The 21,550-nt window shown below is 41.0% G+C and overlaps 1 protein-coding gene across 14 annotated transcripts in view; it reads left to right on the top strand.

Annotated features, from left to right (window-relative positions):
* The window catches only part of FGGY (FGGY carbohydrate kinase domain containing), a 537,121-nt gene that overhangs the window by 294,318 nt on the left and 221,253 nt on the right, over positions 1-21,550 (top strand). For all 14 annotated transcript variants that reach the window (XM_072649657.1, XM_072649652.1, XM_072649650.1 and 11 more), the window contains one exon: positions 18,482-18,610. In XM_072649657.1, coding sequence (XP_072505758.1) covers positions 18,482-18,610 — 129 coding nt within the window. The remainder of the gene's footprint in view (positions 1-18,481; positions 18,611-21,550) is intronic.

Here is a 21,550-nt window from a genome sequence, read left to right on the forward strand (position 1 = left end):
GGCTCCATCCCCCATCCCTGTGACTCCCAGACTACAACTCCCTTTTGTGGAAATCCTCCCTTTCCCCAATATGTGCATGGGACCTGCTGGGGAACCTATATCCCCAATGTTTAGTGAAGTATCTGTCAGACGGTAGGATTTAATGAAGGTTTTTAATTGTCCATTCATTTACCTGTCTCATGGGGTTGTTTTGAGGATGAAAGATACAAACACACATATTATTTTGTTATTTATATATGTCTATATCCACATAAATGTGTGTCCACATATATGTGAGTGTGTGTATACATACACATACACACACACACCTTCTATATGTGAAGTCTCCAATTTGGCAAGCATCTATTACGTACCATGTAGTACCATGGAAAGCACACAGATTCTAGTGACAGAGAAGCTAGACTCAGATCCTTCCTTGGATACTTAACTACCTCTAGGACCCTAAACAAATAAGTGAACCTCTCAAGACCTGGGCTCCCTCACCTATAAAAGGAGGGGTTTAGATAAGATGCTTCTGAGATCCCTTCCAGCAGTGGGTTATTAACGATGATGATGATCATCATCATCATCATCATCAACAGCTATCATTTATAAAGCACTTTGAGGTTTACAAAATACTTTACAAATATCATCACATTTTATCCATGCAACAACTCTGGGAGATAGGTGTTATTATCATCCCCATTCTACAGATGAGGAAATTAAAGTAGATAGAGGTGACCTGGATCACACAGTTAGTATCTGAGGCCAGATTCTGAACCCAGTTCTTCCTCACTGTGCCTCTAGTGGTCTATATACTGGGCTAGAGCTCCCTTGTACCTGCCATAGGAACTATGACTCTCTACCATGTGCTAGGTGCCATGCTACATTCTGGGGATGCAAAGATAAGAATAAAAACATTCCCATCTTCAAGGACTATGCAGTCAATTGGGATGGGATGGAGTGAAAGAATGAATACAGCAAATGAAGCCCAAGCTGTGGAAAATGGAGTTGGTGGGGGTGGTACTTGGACCTTGGGAATCAAAGTGGGCTTTCTATCTTGAGCTGAGCTTTGAAGGAAGTTCATTATTAGGATAAACCCTATGCCTTCACTTACTAGAGCTGGGATAAATCTGGTCTTTTTTGAGTTGGGATTTCATAATTACATAGAATCGTGGAATCTAAGTGCTGGGTGGGGACTGGATGGACCATTGAGTCCAACCCCTTCATTGTGCCTGTGAGGAAATTGATAGAACAGTTTTGTACAGGATGATGCCTTACTAATAATACTACCTTACATTCATTTTGTGCTTTTACCTTAAAATACTCTCACATCTGTTATCTCTTTCATCCCCAAGAACGCTCAGAGGTAAATGAGATCAATGTTATTTCCAGGGAGATGAGTCACAGCTAGATAAACTGAGGCTCAAAGTGGAAAAAGCACTCAACAGAGGGCACCAAGGCTAGATCTCTGAACTTTTAGACCATAGATATCCATCTGCATCTCCTCTTTCTCCTACTGGCTCCCTATTACCTCCAGGATCCCCTCCTAAACTAGCCACCTGGATACTTAGCCCAGTGCCTGGCACAAAGCAGGTATTGATAACTGCTTATTTCTCACCCACCCCCATCTTCAGATTCTCATGAAGTGTTCATGAGATCCTATTGTTTCTCTCCATGCCTTAAAAACCCTTTGATTTTCATGCTCCCTCCTTTAAAATCACAGATTGTTGGAGTTAAAAGGGGGTTAGCCCACACCTGCCTAAGTGTTCCCTCTGCAACATCCTTGACAAATGGTCATCCAGCCCGTGCTTGAGGTGAAAAACATCCCTTGATTTCCAAAGCAGTTCCAAGTCTAGTAGGAGAGAAAGTGTGTGAATGACAGTGTATGAATAAGACCTTTCTGGGATAAATTGAGAGGTGATCTCAGAAGGAAGACACTAGTCTTAAAGAAGGGGAGGGGCGATCATGAAAGGTTTCTCACAGAAGGTTAGATTTTATCTGGGACTTGAAAAAAACCGGGGAAACCAGGAGGCAGAGATGAAGAGGGAGAGAATTCCAATCATGGGAAAGTGAAAGCCATTGAAAATGCTTGGTGTGTGAAAAACAGGAGGGTACTGGTGCCTCTGACCATTGAGTTTGGGGAGTAACATATATGGACACTAGCAAGATAGGAAGGGCGTAGTTTATGAGGGCTTTAAAAACCAGAGAGTTTTATGTTTTATCCTACAGGCAATGGGGAGTCAATGGAGTTTACTGAATAAAGGCATGGCACGCGCAAACCTCTGCTTTAGGAAAATCATTTTGGCAGCTGAATGGAGGATTGGTTGGAGAGGGGAAGCAGACCAACTATGGCAAAGGTCCAGGCATGAGGCTGTGAGGCCTGCCTCAGGGTGATGGCAGTGTCAGAGGAGAGAAAATGTTATATGTAAAAGGTGCTGTTAAAGTACAAAAGTATAACATATGAAAACTGCTTAGATGGGGGAGGGGTGATGAAGAGTAGGGAGTTGAAGATGATGCCTAGGTTGCAAAACAAAGTGGCCTGGATGGGGGTGGTACCCTTAAAAGTTGTGAAGAATTTAGGGAAAGGGTAGGGTTTGGGGGGAAAGATGAGTTCAGTTTATGGTATGTTGAATTTAAGACATCAGTGGCACATCCAGTTTGAGATGTCCAGTATGCAATTAGAAATGTGAGACTGTAGGATAAGAGAGAGGTTAAGGTTGGGTCATTAAAACTAAGAATCACCTGCACTGAGATGACAATTTGGTCCATGTTAGCTGATGGTATCACCAAACAAAATGGGATGGAAACCCAAAGCAAAGCCTTGGGGGATATCCACGTCTGCTAGGCACAACCTAGAAGAAGATCCAGCAAAGGTGCCCGAAAGGAGTCAGACAGGTAGAAAGAGAACTAGGAGGTAACCAAGTCACAAAAACTAGAAAAAAGAATATCCAGAAGAGGGTAACTATCAAAGTCTGCAGAGAGATCAAGGAGAGTGAGGATTGTGAAAAGGCCATTAGATTGGTGATTTAGAGCCCACTGTTGACTTTGGAAAGAATGGTTTCCATTCAGCAGAGAAGCACACAAAAATAACTTCTCAGAGAGCCACCAGTTTGAGCCAAAGAGAAATTCCATCTTCCTGTCTTTTTCATCCTTGTTCCAACATATACCAACCTGCCATCATTACATAATGACTTAACCATCAAGCCAGAGGTGGACGTTCTTTTCTTCTCAGAACGAGATTGAACGGTTTTCAATCTAGGGCTATTATAGGACATGACTGCTGCCTTCCTGCATTGTAGATCAGTTGGCCTGCTTCCTTGCTTTTCTGGTGTTTTCTGGTGTTCATATCCTTAAGTTCAAGTCCCCTGTTTCTGATTGCATGTTGGACATTCCTATAAGGATATTAAGTCATCACTTTTTTACAGATCACTCTTATTTATACCTATCCAGCCCTAGTTGTTTTCCTAAGTTCCAAGGCTTCATCTTCACCTGTCTCTTGGAGAGCCCATTGACAAACTCCACATGTCCAAAACAGACATTATTATATTTCCTCCAAAGTTACTCTTCTTCTTGATTCCCTGTTTCTGTCAAGCTTGTCATCATTTTTCCAGTTTCTCAGGTTCACAGCTTGGGAGTCATTCTTGACACTTACTTCTCTATCACCCTACATATCCTATTAAAGATGATCTAGTCTACTTCTATTTTTAGCATAGTGCCTGGCACATAGTAGGCACTTAATAAATGTTTATTGATTGACTGACTGATACTTCTCATATGTCTCTTTCTTTATAAGTACATGGGCCACCATTGTAATCTGAGACTTCTTTATCTCTGACTGAGACCAGTACACCCACCTCCTTATCACTCTGTCTGCCTTCAGTCTTTCCCCTTTCCAATCTGTTCTTTTTATAGCCACCAACTTGATCTATCTAAAGAACAGTTCTGATTATTCCAACCCCCTACTCAAAAAGTTTCAGTAGTTACCTATTTCATTTAGAAGATTAAAAAAATCCTGAGCCTGAAATTTAAAGCCACCTACAATCTGCCACCTTTCTTTGCATCTTCACCTTGTTTCACATTAATCCTATTTGTACACTCTCACTTCCGACCAAACTGATCTACCAGCTGTTTGGTTGTGTTCAGATTTCATATCCTGTCCCCTTGCCTTTGCCTCTTTGGTTTCCAGTGCCTGAGATGCCCTCTTGCCCCAACTCTGCCTCCTGTCAAAGAAAGTCTTTCCTTATCCCTCCCCATTTTCATGAGTTGAAAGGGATTTCCGAGGCCACTCAGTCCAACCCTTCTCGTTTTACTAGGAAACTGAAGTAGGGAGGATAAGTAATTTGCCCAAGGCCACATTACCAGTAAGTGTCAGAAACATGATTTTAACCCTGGTGTTTCTAACTACAGATTTAATTTTTTTTAAATAATTTTTCATTAAATAAATTAATTAAATTAGTTTTTGATTAAAGTAATAATTAATTTTTAATTTTTCTACCACTGTTCTTCTTAAGCTTGTGTGTTACTGGTCCAACCCCTAAAGTAATTATGTTTTCCCATTCTGGGCCTGATGGTTCGTTTTGTTTCTTTCTCCTCTTAGAATACATCCTGAATTTACCAGATGCTGCAAGGTATCACTCTACCAGGAGTAGTAGGAGCAGTTGCAGCTCCCATTGACGAAGTATTTAAATTTGCCCCAATGTCAAGGGAATCCATAGGTTGGGATAATAAAATAAGAGATGAATCAAACCAAGGGGAGTAGGAAAGACATAGGAGAGATGGATTCCAGTGAGGATGGAAGCCAGGAGTCAGGAAGCCAAGGAATCAAATGGGAGGAGTAGGAACTTGGGTCATTTAAGGAAGAAGTCAAGTTTTAGTTGAACAAGAGCTTACTTCTGCAGAGTTTCCATGGAATGATGATTTAGGGCATGATTGGTATACCTATGCCACTCAAAAGATTGAGTAATGGAGACTTAGGGTCCTAAATGTAGAGTTACTAGAGATCTTATGGGTCATCTTGTCCAGATCAGAGAGGTTAATTTGCCCACACCTACAAGGTTCTTGACTGGGTTCAAACTCTGACTTTTCCATGTAGAGCCCCTATGACACCGGGCAAATTGAGCCTTGATTTCTAAACTGGAAAAAATTAAGGAGTGAAAGGCAGGATGGCTTAGTTGATGGGGCACATAATACATGCAGTCAGCAATGCTTCAATTCAAAGCATCAGACATCTAGTAACTAAGTAACTAACTTAAATTATCTGTGCCTCAGTTTCCTCATCTTTATGAAAAGACTGGACTGGATGGCTCTAAATGGATGATCCTCTGATCCTTGCCTCCCCAGACACCTCCTTCAGAATCCCTTTGCAGTCACCTTGTCAAGTCTGCCAGAAACAATATGTACCCCATAGGACTTGGACCCTGGGGCTCAGCTCTCTTTATTGGTGACTGTCTCTCCCTAAATATTATTTCAGGAAACTCCCAGCCATGCTTTTCTTCACCCCTCCCTCTCTAACCACCTCTTCTAAAATCTCCTTATCAACTACCTCAATGCAAGGGGCTCTGCTCTTTCTTCTTTCTCAACCCCACTCTCCCAGTTCTGGAATCATGAACTATGGCCCTATCAACTCTGCCTTTGCTCCTGTATTGTATAGTTCAGTCTCTTCCTCTGTGACCCCATTCTCCATCCCTGTAACTTTTGGGACCAAAATGCCCCTCCGTGACTCTCTTGTGGGTCCAAATTAGAATGTAAGGTCCTTGAGGGCAGAGATTTTCTTGTTCCTATATTTGTAACCTTGGTTCTTACCATAGTGCCAAGTATGTAGCAAGCATTTAATGCTTCTTCAGCCATCCTTTAACTAAATGTCCTCTAAGTGCTCTTCTAGTCTAACTCTATGATCCAATGATCCTATATGAAACTAATATATTTTCTCCGGGCCTCAGTTTCCTCATTTGTAAAACAGTTTGGACTAGATGATCTCTAATCTGTTTCAATTCTAAATCTATGGTCCTAGGTGGCAAGCCACAGATGACCACCAACACTTATCCAGAACTGTAATATGAAAGTTTTAGATGTCATGTTACGGGAAAAGCACAAACCTCCTTGGTATATTGCATAGATCAGGCGACATTTTCTATTTGTTACCTTTTTTTCTTCTCAGCTTCATGGCCAAACACAATTGTTTTATGGTCACTCACAGAGGCACACACAAACACACATACACATACAATAGGGCGGAGTTCGGCTCAGCAGGTTAAAAGCCAGACTCAACAGGTAAATATGTCTCCTGCTGAGTCAGCATCCTTACTGCTGAGTTGGCTGTTTCTCATTTTGTTGGTTTGTTTGTTTTTGTCGTTACTTTCCTTAAACGTCCATACCTCCCACAAAGGTCCAAAGTGGAGTCTTGTTCAAAACTAGCTTTTGCACTGAAAGTTCTGCTCAGGCCCCCAGCTGAAGGGGTGCATTGTTGTCTGCCCTGACTGTTACGTCTGGTAAATAGCTGGTTGTCATGGCGATGGCAGAGAAGGTGGAGGGTCCCTGATAACCACATGAATTCTTTAAAGAAACACGATCAGAGCAAATTCCAGTGCAGCTTTCAGAAGAAGAGGAAAGGGGTCAGACAGTGCCTTCCTTTTGTAAACTAGATTCTAAAAAAGGAGAGGAAATCCTCAGAATTGAAACTGCTCATCTTATTTAAAAACAAACAAACAAAAAAAAAAGAAACACCACCACAAAATCTTGGAATAATGACAATCTGTTGGATGGAGTTTGTACACATAGTTTCAGCATAACGGTATAAGGATTTTTTCTCTCTTTTTAATAAAAACTTATCAGATGGATTTCAAGTGTGCTAGGTGGGAAACATTTTTTTTTTCAAAAGCAATAATCAGCTGCTGAAAATCATCTGATCTTGGATTTAGAGCAAGAAGGGACCTGAAAGGCCATGTGTTCAATCCTCTCATTTTTAAAGGAAATTAATTTTAATTGATCTTTTATTTTTTTCATCTTTTTTATAAATATATCCTAGCCTAGCCTAGTTTTTTATAACAAAGAATAAAAAAGATTAGTTCAGCAAAACTAACACATGCAATGAAGTTGACAGTATGCTATTTTCCCATCCATATTCACACACACACACACACACACACACACACACACACACACACACACACACACACACCCCTCTGTGAAGAAGTGGGGGGAGGGGCTGGATTTTCTCATCTCTTTTCTGAGATAAGCTTCACCTCTGTTTCACTGAGGTGGACAGTATACCATTTAGCTTCCATGAAGCATCAATATCTTGTTATATTCTTCGTAAAACTGAGGCAAACTCTCCAGGAGTATTCCTGTTCTCAGCTTGTTTCCATGGGTAAGTGAAAGATTGATTTCTCTATATGACGCCATAACATCTGGATGAAAATGGAAAAATCCGGGCAGTCATCTGGAACATATGTTTTGTCTACATGGCACGGAATGCCCAGATGTTTCTAAATATCCAGATGTTTGGCATTAAATAGGCGAAGTTTGGAAGGACCATCAAAATTGCTGACTTTGGAGCCCTGATGTCTCAACAGCCCCGATCCATACTGAACACTCTCAGAAAATAAACCCCTCCCTCCCCAAAAAATTCATGAGGCTCTCTTCCCTACAAGAACATATGCATTTTTTGTCTGCCCAACCAATTTTAGATATTCCCAGTACTTGGTGTGTTTGTCCTCTGGTAGCAGTGGGAGGAACCACATACTGAGCATCTTGAAAATATTGACCTTCTTTACAGCCAAGAGTTTTCCTGATAAAATAAACATTTTTATTTGGAAGCAAACACTTTGGCCTTAAAATAGCATGGAGGAAAACACTTCTGCACATTTCAAATGTGTGACTTTGAAAACGCACTAGAGAGACGTGGACAAACAGAAGCATACAATGTTAGAAAATCTGTACCGTCAATAGCGTATCATCCTTCACAGTTCCTGAGCCTTTGGTGGAATGGGCTGAAGCTGGTTAGAATGCCCTTCTGGAATGATCACTGGCTCTGAAATTAGAAAACCTGGGTTAAAATTCTACATCCCCTCTCCTTCTCTCCCCTCCCCTCCCCTTCCCTTTTCCTTTCCCCTTCGTTCCTCTCCTCCCCTCTCCTCCTTTCTCCTTCAAAACTCTTGTCTGTCTTCCATGGATTCAACGCAGACAGTACAAAAACCAACAGGAGGATCATTGATTTAGAACAACGTAGGACCATAGGAATCATCTCGCCCAAAGCCTTCGTTTCTGTCTGCCCAAACTAATTTTATATATTCCTCTCCAGAGATGGGGAAACTGAGTCCCAGAGAAAGGGAAGTGAATTGCCAAGATCACACAGGAAGTAAGGGACCAAAATTCTCTATTTCCAAATCCAGCATCTTTCCCACAATGCCATGCTGCCTTTCCATTAGTACATGATCATAGTAAATGATAATATTAGTATAAATTCAGAAGCACAGTCAAAGAGACGCCATCAAAACCTCTTTTTAATGATTACTAATCTGAAGAAAAAGACATTCCTCAAAGGGAGTAAGTAGTTCCTCTTGAGGGGACAATTAAAATGAAAGACCTTCCATTTTAAAGGATTCTTGATGATCTAATATGATAAATGTGCATTTTGGATTATTTTCTTTTTATTGAAATGGGACATTTACATTCTGGGAGCATCAAGCACCACAATGTCATCTATTCACAAATATTCTAGCACTATTGTAGTGAAAGTATACAACTCTTCTTGAAAGGATTCTCTCTCTGAAGTCTGTTGTCTTTGAAGATTAGTGACATTGGTGCCGAGAATGGGCTAGCCTCAATCTATCTATTATCAATTGGAGAAGTAACATAAAATGGTAATTGTCATATGTCATATTTATTATTATATGTTCATATAATATATATATTTATATGTCATTATCATTCTGTTCATAAATCTTCAGAGACTCCTGATTGGCATCAGCTTGGTGGTAAAACCCTTCACCACCTGGTGCCAATGGAACTTTTAGGTTTATTTCACCACCTTGTGCCTTTCCACAGCCTGACTTGGATGCCCGATATATATTCCTTGTCACTTCTGCCTCTTAGACTCTTGGTTCTCCTTCAAGGCTCTGTTGAAATGTCTCCTTCCATAAGAAATATTACTCAATTCTCCTGGTGGTCAGTTCTTTCTCCTTCCTACTGAAATGATCATATTATATATGTGTATTATACATATATAGTATATAAATGACATATGTATACATATACCCACATGTACATATGCATATACATGTGCACATGTAATATGATTTAAGTGAATATCTAATACATATATACATGCATACATACATATGTAACTATGTGTATCTGTACACTTTTCTCTTTACAAATTGTATCCCTGAGGAGAATGCAAGATACTTGGGGTAGGCACTATTTTTTTTAATCCTCAGTGCCTAGTAATGCCTTATACAATATTAGATCTTAATAAATATTTATTACCTGTTGAATTATATTATGTCTGTATCAAGATTCTGTACTGACTCTCCTAGTCTCCTACACGTACACACACACACACACACACACACACACAAAACCAGGTTAGGATCTTAAAGTTGGCTCTCCCATTCTAAGGGTACCCCTGAGAGATTGGGGGATTTGGGGGACAACCTATGATTTCGCTGGTTATAAAGAAACTCCAATGAGAAAAGCACCTCTAGCTGTGTAGGTAGACACCATTTTTTGGCATCATAGGCTTAGAGTTGCCCAGACTGAACATTTTTGAACTCAACTCTGATTCCCAGGTCCATGTATTACACCACAGCTACCTCTCAAATATTGTATCATATTGTTTGTATAAGTCAATTATTTTCTCATTGTGGTGTCATAGAATAATTGTAACAATATGTAATGAGAACAGCACTGTTATCAGTAAAGCTAAAAATGATATATTTGCAGGTACGGACTGAAAAAAAAAAACAACTCAGGAATGTGGGACCCGTTTCCTCTTTTCTTTGTCTAGTCTAAGTGTCATTTAGAATGACACAATCCCTCCATGATCCCTCACTGGGTCAGAAGCACCTGTTCTACAATGTTAGAGGTACAGGCTTTTAAGAAGGAGGTATCCATCTTCCAGACAGCCCACATCTAATTTCTAAGCCTGTTTCTGACTTCTTTATTCTGCTTTCCTTTTTGGCTCTGTCAAATACAGATATGTATTTAAGTAAAGTTTATTTAGCTGTTTTCCCATAGACAAAGATCATTGTGATACTTTTGGGGTACGTGAACCCCATCTTAGCCGTTATCCCTCTTGAGGAGAGTCACCGTTCTTTTGACCACTATAATACATCTCAGTGTCCCAGCAATCCATGCAGTCATTAATTTCTTCTGTTGACATCAGGAAAGAAGAGAGACAGAGACAGACAGATGGAGATGCGTCTGTGTCTGTGTGTGTCTGTGTCTGTATGTGTGTGTGTGTGGCATCTGAAACCATTCCCTAGTCATAGATATTAAAAAGCTAGTAGAGAAAGATTTTGTGTAACAGTAGCCCAATCTGGTGGTTGGTCTTCAACCACTGGTAATAGTTCCTCATAGCTTTTGACTGCTAGAATTGAAACTAATAATGTGCCAAGTGCTTTAGCGGCGAAGGTCCCAAGGGAACTGGTGAGCCCCCTACACAGCTGTCCTATTGACCCCTGAAGGGGATTAGGATATGTGTCAGTTTTCAGATCCTGATGGCAGGTGGGTCAGCATGAAGTCCTCTGGGCTCCCTTTCCTGCCTCACTGATAAGGAACAAGACTGTGATGACTCCTGTATAGAATCATAACTCACTTTTTTTTTTCACCTGGGACTAGTGTAGGTGGTGTCCTGGAGTGAGGAAAGGGCAGATTCATTAACAGGAAACAAGACTTCCAACTAGGCTCTTTCCACCACGTCCGGGGCAAAAAAGGCATGGAGTGACCTATGCTCACTCTCTATATCTTCTGCCATGGAACACAGCCCAGAAGAACTCACTCTGGTTATGACTTTTCACATGCATCCCATAAACTTGATTTTAAATAATATATATCTTCTGGTCTTCCTGACTCTAGGCCCAAGGTTCTATCTATGGCAACGTTTGTCTAAGATAAACCAGAAGACTCTGAATTCCATACCAAAGAGCTGGGTTCCTTAGAAGTGGCAATGGAAAATCCTTGAGCCCTGGAATGACATGATCCAACCAGTAAATAGGAAATGCTAAAATATCATTAGCCAGAATGTTTTGGGAAAGGGAATACAGTGGCAAATTCTATGTTTTTCTATAGCTGATTCATCTATAATGAAAAAGGAATAATAATAAGAAGCAGGAGAAGAAAGAGGAGGAGGAGTAGAACTTTAAGAAGCAATGAATGAAAATTTAGTTTTTCATTGCTTACTCTATGCTTGACTCTGTGCAATACTCCAAGGATGCAAATAGCCCTCAGGGTGCTAACACTGTAAATTCAGATCCTTTCCTGAAGTCCTTCCCCCACATGATCTTGCATGTATTCTTTAATGGAGCTTACCCCACTACAGGCAGAGATTACTTCATTTTAGTTTTGTATCCCAGTGCCTAACACAATGCCTTACTTAATAAATGTTCATTAAATGATCAGGGAAAGGAAGAAGCATTTATTAAGCTCCTACTATGTGCCAGCTATTGTGCTAAGCACTTCACAAATCTCATTTAATCCAAACAACAACCCTGAGTTGTAGGTAGTATTATAAGCTCTATTGTACAGATGAGGAAACTGAGGCAGATAGAAGTTAGGTGACTTCTTAGGGTAACACAGTTCACTAAGTGTCTGAAATTAGATTGGAATTCAGGTCTTCCTGACTTACCTGCTGCATCATCTAGCTGATTGGCTGAAGAGGAGAGAATGTCCATCCTGGTATCAACCTCTTTCTTTTGCCTTGCCCAGATCTTAAGGCTCCATTGGGCACTGCACTATTTCAGAGAAAATAAAGATAAGACTTTGTGATTGATTGGACATGAGAGAAAAGGAGCCAATAAAAAGTCAAGATGACTTGAACATGGATACTAAACCATAACCCAGGAAATGGTTTTACTTTTTAAGATACATTTCTGATGTCTTAATTCCATTAGATTGTAAACACTTTGAGGGTAGAATCTAACTTTGCTTTTGTTTTTATATAGGGGATCACTGCAATGTGTTTGACATCTGGCGAGACGTAATATATCCTTTTTCATTTCTCTACTTATTTGTGTCTTCAGTTTCGGTGTGTTGTTTCTCTTTCCTGTTTTCAGTGAAATGTAAATTCTGTGAGAGTGGGGACAGTTTCATTCTCATCTTTTATCTCCAATGCCTATCACAGTAACTGACACACAATAAACGCTTGAGAAACATGTTGGTTGACTGAAAAATGCTAAATGTTGACCTGAAAGTAGCAGAAAATCCTGATTATTTGAATTTCTTTGGGGATTTATTATTTTCTGAAATATAAAAGATAATCTCTTTTTAGGATTAAACTAAAATACAAGCAGATATCTTGAGGAAAAAAGGAATTGGGTGTTCCAGAGATGCAACTGCTAATCACCCCAAGTCTAAGCCAGTGGTGAATGATGGTGAAGGCTCTTCTTTCACCTTGACAGGTCAATAAATTCAATAGCCACCAATCTCTCTCCTCAATGTCAATGCATTGACACCAATGCCAGGTTAATCTACCCAAGAAACTGGTTGGATCATATCATTCCAGGGTTCAAGGATTTTCCATTGCCACTTCTAAGGAACCCAGCTCTTTGGTATGGAATTCAAAGTCTTCTGGTCTATCTTAGACAAACATTGCAGTAGATAGAACCTTGGGCCTAGAGTCAGGAAGACCAGAATTAAAAATCCAGCTAGGACATTTGAGTGAGTCACTTAATCCGTACCTACCTCAATTTTCTCATCTCTAAAATGGCAATCATGATAATACCAACCTCCTGTAAAGCTATAAGTACTAGCTATTATATTTTCAACCTACCAACCTCACCTGTTTGTTTTGTCCTCTGGGTTCTAGCTAAGCTTATCTGCTCACTATTCTTTGAACACATTAAGGTGAGGCCCCATTGCTTTTCCCACAATAAATGAGATGAAATTTCCTAGTGGAAAGTGCTAGCACCATTGAGGGAATCAGGAAAGGTTTCACACAGATGGCATCTGAGCTAAGCTTTGATGGGACCTAGGGATTCCTGCAGGTGCAAGTGAGGAAGGAGAGCAAGGTGGACATGGTATACAGCCTGGATAATGACATCAAGGTGGTCTATGGATAGATCGTCAAGCTTGGGGTCGGGTAAACCTGAATTCAAATCCAGCCTTAAACACTTATTAGTTGTGTGAACATAGGTGAGGCACTTGACCCTGTTTGTCTCAGTTTCCTCATCTGTAAAATGAGCTGGAGAAAGACATGGCAGATCTTTGCAGTATCTTTGACAAAAAAACTCCAAATGGGGTCAAAACAAGTAAGATATGACTGATATGGTTAAATAACAGCAACGAATGGTAGGTGGAGGCTTAAGCATAGGGAGAGAAAGTAGTCCAGTGTGTGAAAGGAGAAATAACATAAATCAAACTCGAAAAGAGAGTTTGGAGTCAGAGTCTGAAAGACTTCATTGTGGTACATTTGCAATCAGAAGATGTAGGTTCAAACTTAGCTTCTTCCTACATGACCTTAGGCAAATTGTGTTTTTCTGGATCTCAATTTCCTCATCTGGAACATTTGCAGGTTCTACTAGTTCACCCTTGACCACACAGGTGACAAGTCAGGTAGGGTTCTGGTCCCCTGACTCTAGATTCAGTATTCACTGCAGTAAACCCTGCTAATTTGTTCTCATATTTATGCTAATCCTCCTTCACATATGTGGTGCATTCTTGTATGAGACATCTCTCCCTGAGACTCTGACCCCCATGATCTCCTCTCATCTTCTTGGGGCTTCCATCCATTGGATCTGATTTGGCCCCCAGACTCTCTCTTCTTGTTAATTTCCAAGCTTCCCTGATGACTGGGTCCTAGTCTAAGGACCAGAGCCTCATATTTTCTTGGTCCATGAACCAGCTTGGTTTCTTACGTTGATGTTGACCAGTCCCGAATTATTTTCCTGCCTCCAGGATTCTAGCACCTGTTGCCTACTTCCCTTCTACCTTCTGCCATAACACACTCCAGACCAGAGATACATATCTGGCATTTACTCCTGAAGGAGAAGAAAACATAGAAGCTCAGAAATAATACTTTGGGACAAGACAACTAGAAATGTAAATACCATTCTTTGCTCCAGCAGATGGCTTTCTGGGTAAGAGAGCATGGAAGGAACATATATAAAAATGAAGGATATACAAAGAAAAAAGAGATCAATAAAAATTAAGATAAATGAAGCATAAACACAAAAGAGCTAGCCAGCGCAATCTTCCAACTGGCCTCTTTGGCTTTCTCTTTGACCTTCTCTGTGACCTTCTCTTGTTCCTCCCACAAGACATTCCATTTGCTAGAGCCAAACCTTTGCCAAGAAATGCACTCCTTCCTTGCCACCACCTCAGATTCCCCCTCTCTCAAAGTCATAGCTCAAGCACCTCCTGCTACAAGAATCTCCCAACTGCTAATGCCCTCCTAAACTAGCTCGGATCTAACTATTATGTGTATATTTCTATTTATTCTGTATGCCTCTTTTAGAGTATAAGCCCAATGCAAGTAGAGATTACTTCATTCTTTATATTTTTTATCCCCAGGTAGCAGGAACAATGCCTGGCACATAGTAGGTACCTAAAATTTACTTATTGATTGATTAGATGTCACAACACTCCTCAGCTCTTCGAAGGGCTACAATTTCCTAGGCTCTGCTAGGCCCATGATTCGCCACATCCAAGAATGCCTCCTTCCATTATATCTCAAAGAGAGAGAGCAGAGCCAAGTCAACAAACATTTGTTAAATGCTGACTATGTGGGAGGCTCTGTGCTAAGTGCTGGGGATTCCAAGGAAAACACAGTTCTTGCTATCAAGGAGCTAAAAATCCAATAGGGGAGAACATGCAAACAATGATATACAAACAAGTGCTAGACATATCTTGGAAGTCATCTCAGAGGGAAGACACTAACATGAAAGGCACTGAAAAAGGCTTTTTCAATAAGGGGGATTTTTTACTAGGACAGGAAGAAATCTAGAAAAACCAGACACCTTGTTTGTCAACTTAATTTTTGGATTTGCTCCCATGGAGTAAATCCAGAATTTAAGCTTGTGGAGGACAAGGATAGAAGGCTATTTCCAGAGCCTTTATGGATATTTCTTAGAAAGATAAATAAGGCAATTGGTGGCATTGAATTCACATGACAAGGATAAGGGATGTCAAGGGAAAAGCCCAAGTCTACACTTGTGTTCTTGGGATATCAAGTGAATGAAATGAAGGCTACCACTACATTGGGGGTTTTTCCTGGGGTGAACTTATGGGAAAATGTGGACAAGACACTGGATCAACAGGCATGGATGGACTGGGATCTATATCATTGGAGTGAACTTCCAGACAGATGATCTCAGCTTAGCTACATTCCAAGAGTCAAGACCCTGGCACACAAGCAGAGAGAACTGCCCCGTCCTCAGGATCCCACGACTCAGTTCCTGGCAGGTCCAGGCAAGGGAGCCTCTCTCCAGCCTACTGGCTGATGGAGCTGTGACCTCATCACCATACCAGACAGAGCAATCAGTCAACTTCACCCAGGTTTGGCTGAGGATCTCATTGTCTTGGCCTGGAGTGGACATAGTATGTTCCAGTAGATTCCCTTTGACTGATGGACAACTTGAGGTCACTAAAGCAAACCAGGCCTTCTGAACCCTGATCATGTTTCTCATCTTAATTCCACTAATACCTAGACTGCTCCTGCTACACTGGGCTCTGAGGGATGAGCTTTCACCTTATCTTAGCTGGCACTGGACCCCCATTCTTCTCCCAGACACTTCCAGACTGAGCTGCCTCCACTCTGGTCACCAGCTTCCACCTCCCTTGACCCTCATCTAGCTCCCTTTTATGTGTTGTCTGTGCCCACAGGAACAATCTTACTGATTATTTTTTGCATCCTTAGTGAGTAGCATAGTTTCTGATATGTAGGAAATGCCTAAGAAATGCTTTTTCCTTCCTGCCTTCCTTTTGTCCTTCATTCTGTCCTCCCTCCCTTCCTTTGTCCCTTCCTTCTTTCCTTTCTCCTTCCTTCCATCCCCTCCTTCTTTCCTTCCTTTTTTTCTTCCTGCTTTCTTTTCTTCTTCCCTCCCTCCCTTTCTCCCTTCCCTTCCTAGAATGTCAGAGTTGGAAAAGCCTTCAGTGGCCATCTAGTCAATATGAATAAGAATTTCACTACTCTATGTCCCACAAGAGGTCCTTTTCTTCCTTACTTCCTAGAGATTGTTGGCAAGTCCCTCTATTGATTTCACATGCAGAGCATGCATCAACAAATGCTCTGACTAGGGTCATTTCAGCTGTCATCATCTACCCTGACTTTGCTAGTGCCTTCCACCATGCATTCCAATCACCAGACCTCCAGAGTTTATCCCTGAGAGCAGCTAAGCAACTAAAAATGACATTGCTTAGGAACCTGTGGTTTCTTGTCCTGTTGTCCTTCCCTAACTCCATCTTTCTAGCTCTTTATCAGAGGATTATAATCAAATAACCACCACTATTGCCTCCAAAAAGGGCATATGAATGGACTACTCTCTCATTCCCTCACCATTTTGTGACTTTCCAGGTCATAACTCCCTTTCCTGGCCACTGCCACCTAGAAATATTTCCTTGTCCTAGTGGAAAATAAGCTGCTCCAGGGCAGGAACTGTTGAGGCTTCTGTATTGTATATGTGTATTTGTGCTTAGCACATGGCAAGTGCTTATTCATCTTATAACCAAGGAAAGACTCTTTGATTCCCAGTTTCCTGGTCTGTACATGTGGAGATAAAAATACCTATAAGTAGTCCCTACCTCACCAGGTTTTGGTGAGACTTAATTAAGGTCATCTTTTATTCTCAGCTTTGCAGTTTACTGACTATCTGCCCTTGAGGAGCTGTGGGCAAGTAGGAAAGAAAGTACCTACTTTGTGCCAAACACTGGGCTAAGCACTTTTTAAAATATTATGTCTTTTGATCTTCACAACAACCCCGGGAGGTAGGCACTATCACGATTCCCATTTTACAATTAAGGAAACTGAGGCAGACAAAGCTTAAGTGATTTGTCTAGGGTCACACAGCTAGTGAGCATTTGAAACCAGATTGAACTCAGTTTTCCAGAGTCCAGGCCCTACACTCTATCCACTTCCTTGGGCAAACTCTCTGTGCAAAGTTCCCCTATTTGTTAAAATAAAGGGTTTGAACAGAAAATATCTGAAAGCCCTTTCAGTCCAAAATAGGATTCTATTATTTACACACATCAGAGCTCTATGTCACTGTTGAATTTTTTTGATATTTCTTCAATAGACATTGGTATAGGACCTATTCATTTCAGGGGACAGATGCAATATAAATAGTCTTCACTTAAACCTTCTCACATAGGAAAATACATTGATTAATGAGCTTTAACCTGTGACATGCTATTTCATGTGCATAATTTTTTCCTCCCCATTAAGGCTGTACCACCAACCAAGATCAAGGGTAGGACCTTTGTCTCGAATGGTTCTCAACATAGTTCAGACTCCATAGGAAAGCATTCAATACATTAACTTCTGTACCAAATTCCTGACTCATTCCTTGTTTACGGTTCTGATGTCTTGTTTAGCCCCAGGGTTTAAGAGATTCCCTTTTCTCATTCTGAGAAAGGCCCTTTTTATAATTGTGTTATAGGGAAAGAAGTAGAGCCCCTTTCCTTTGGCAGGAAGTGATTCCCAAGGTAGACTTCCTCCTGTTCCCTATCACTACAAATATATGCCCCACAGGAAGAGTATTGTTTGTGTGTGTATGCATGTGTGTGTGTTTAAAGGAATATTTATTTAACATCAGTCTCAGAAAGAATTTTTATAACTGGATGAGTTGCATTAAGCATATTATGAGTTTCCTATGTGTGGAATTTCCCATATGTTTGAGTTACCCTACATGTTTGTAAAAGAGTTCTGAAGTTTGAAGTTCAACGTACTGGGACCCACACCTAAGTCTTTAGCATGATCAACTAGACTTCACTCCTCTACTGAGAGGCATCATGTTCCAGGAGCGAAGAGCTAAGAGAGAGATCTCCTAACTACAGAGGTTCTAATTCTGCTTTGGTCACTTGTTATCTGTAAAAATCTGGTCAACTCATTTGTCATATGTAGTCCTCTTTCTTCTCATTTCTAGAATGAAGGGGTGAGACTGGATTCCTTCAAAGGTTCCTTCTTGGCCTCAGTTCATAGGCATTTTTCAGGACTGGGGAGGAGGAGAATTCTGTATCCAACATAAATTTGGGAGAGGGCAATACAGCTGAGGGGAAAAAACAAATCATGACAATTCATATGTGCTTTTGTTGTTCTGTTTGGTTTCTCTTGTGTCTGTTTGTCCAGGAACCCAAGTGCTGTCTCCTGGAGATCCTCTTGGTAAGGGTCTCACCCCAGAGGCTGCTAAGGAACTAGGCCTTCCTGCAGGGATTGCTGTGGCAGCATCGCTGATTGACGCCCATGCTGGAGGACTAGGTATTGTTTTATTTTACATGTTTTATGTGTATTCAAGAACAAGCAATGGCTTCAATGATGGTGCTTGGATTGAGTGGTCGCCATGTTGCTTTAGCAAACCACAAGAACTCAGCCAATAGAATCAAGATTTCTGGGGATGAAACTTTTGGAGGTAAATGCTTATTAGACTGTGTCTAATAGATTTTAATTCTGTTTTGCTAAGACATAATCAAGTGAGATTTAATATTGCCTTTCCTGGTTGCTTCCTCTTATAAACTTTACCTGCCACCCCCATCCCAGAGATACTATCATAAAGTTCAAGTTTTTGTCTTATAATTTCCCCCACCTTTGTAACCCTAGGAGTAGCTGGATGGTACAGTGGATAGATCACCTTTAACTCATCTTCATGAGTTAAAATGTGCCTCAGGCACTTCCTAGCTGTGTGACCCTGGGCAAGTCAATTCATCCTGTTTGCATCAGTTTCCTCATCTGTAAAATGATCTGGAGAAGGAAAAGGCCAACCATTTCAGTATCTCTACCAAGAAAGCCCCAAATGTGGTCAGGGAAGAGTTGGACGGGAGTGAATCTTGACTGAAGAATATCACCCACTTCCCTCCACCCCAGAAACCTGATTAACCTAAAAGGTCAAATCTCATCAATTTAAACTATTGTAGAAATTTTCATTGGCTGTAGACTAATCCTGTCACCTGAGAATCTTTGCCTTGTCTTGGTTGTGGTTAAGGGAGGTCCCAATAGTGCAATCTCAATTCTGACTATGTCATAGATAGCCAATCAGAAGGCACCTCTCTTGCTCCAGATCTTGCTAAGTATTATAAAAGATCCTGTCCTCCCTCACTCAAGGCCTTCAGGTCTTCCTGACTTCAAGTCTGGTACCCTTGTATGTGTGGGAATATGTCTCTATAGAGAGTGAACTTACGTGTACATATATGTGAATAGACATATACGTGTATGTATCCTTATATGTGTGTATACCCACATACACAAATACATGTGTGTATATACAGATATAGGTACTAGATACATATGAACATGTATAAATCGAAGGTAACTGGGGGGAAGCACAAGCCATTGGGGTTATCCTGTAAAAGATGGTCAATGAATTGACTTCTGAAGGAAGTCAGGGATTGTAAGAGGCAGAGGAGGAAGTGAAGAGGTAGAGCAGACCAGGCATTGGGAACTCCCCATGCAAAGGTCCAGATGCTGGCACTGGAGTGCTGTGTGTGAAGGCAGGGTGTCTGTACTCTAGATATGGGAAGAATTTCACTCAAAGGCAGGGGACCTTTTGGTGCCTTCTCATCCTGGTTGCTGTGGTATCAATTTAAGTTTTTAAACAGATGTTCAGAAAGGCCTTGTGGTCTCACCAAGTGCTGAGTATTCCTGTACCCTGACAATGCTGATGTCTCATGGCACCTGTGAGGCCAGAGAAGGAATCTCTGAAAGTTTTCTCGGTCACATCTCAGGTGACAAGATAATTCAGGACACTCAAACACTAACCTAGGTCCTCCTTGTTTCCTGGCCCTCTGGGTTACTTTTCTTAATACTTGAGGACGTGTTTTGTTTTGCTGGGTAAAATGATTTAGTATTTTCAGAGTAGGATGGAGTCAGATATGGCTGAGCAGAACAAATCAGAAAGGTCTGATGGGTGCTTTCCCTGTTCTCATCATCGACCTAAGACAAGTCATTCAATAAACATTAGTCTTGGTTTCTTCATGTATAAAATGAGGGAGCTGGACCAGATGATCATATCCAGGTCTGACATTCTCATGTCCTAAGGCTTCTCACTGCCTTGCCTTTGAGCTCTCATCTTATCAGCTGTCCAGACAGAAACCATGCCCTGGGATACTGGAGTCTTTCACCCCCAGTGTGCCTGACCTACAGCCCTGTTGTTCTGGGCCATGGTTGGTTCACCATGCCGGATATTCCTCCCCAACCATCTTCTCATCCTCCCCCTTGTCAATGTAAGCAGGCCTCTCATCCCCATCCCTTTCCATTTCAGGACACACATTCAAATCAGCTCTTTATGGAACCCTTTGGTTCCACGCATCATCCTTGTAACTTTCCAAACAAAGGCACGACTCACTATCCACCCCATCCCTATGTGTGTTGTTTCCTCCTATTAAATGTAAAGACCCTCAGAGCTAGGAATGCGCTTGATTTTTCAATTTGTGTCTGCTGCACCTAGCATAGTCCTTGATACAGTAAATGTTGAATATTTTTTCCTTCTCTCTTTCCTTCCTTCCTTCCTTCCTTCCTTCCTTCCTTCCTTCCTTCCTTCCTTCCTTCCTTCCTTCCTTCCTTCCTTCCTTCCTTTCTTCTCTTTGGTCTCTTCTATTTTCAAGTCAATGAACCTATTAAAATAATATATGTACAGGTGATTTACCCAAAGATTATTTACAAGTGAAATTAAAAAAAGGATATTAGGTCTTAGCAATGAGTTTTTGGTTGCTGTTTGGAGGTGGCAGAAGCCAGGTAGCAAGATCATATTTATCATCCTTGTGGAATTTTGTTTAAAACATATCATAAAAGGAACTCATTATGTTGCCCCCAAACCTTCCTGTCTTCCCAATTTTCCTATTTCTGTTATTGAAGAATTTACCATCCTTTCCTTTCCTTCACCTCCCATATCAAGCTCTTTACCAAGTCTTCTCACCTTTAACCACATCTCTGATACCCAGTCTTTTGTCTCAACTCAAGCTACTGTCTCACCGGTTCAGACCCTCATTGTCTCTTACCTGGACATTCACTGCCCCCAGCGTCTCTTGTCTCTAACCTGTACTCTGCACAACGGCAAGACTGATATTCCTAAAGCACCAACCATGTCATTTTCCCACCTTATTACAATCCATTGACTCCCTATCACCTCTAGGGTATATTGATCAGCCAGTATTTATTCAGCATCTAATAGATACAAGTCACTGTACTTGGTGCTGACAACATAAG

This window comes from Notamacropus eugenii, chromosome 2 (genome assembly GCF_028372415.1).
Source record: "Notamacropus eugenii isolate mMacEug1 chromosome 2, mMacEug1.pri_v2, whole genome shotgun sequence".
NCBI classification, from domain to species: Eukaryota; Metazoa; Chordata; class Mammalia; order Diprotodontia; family Macropodidae; genus Notamacropus; species Notamacropus eugenii.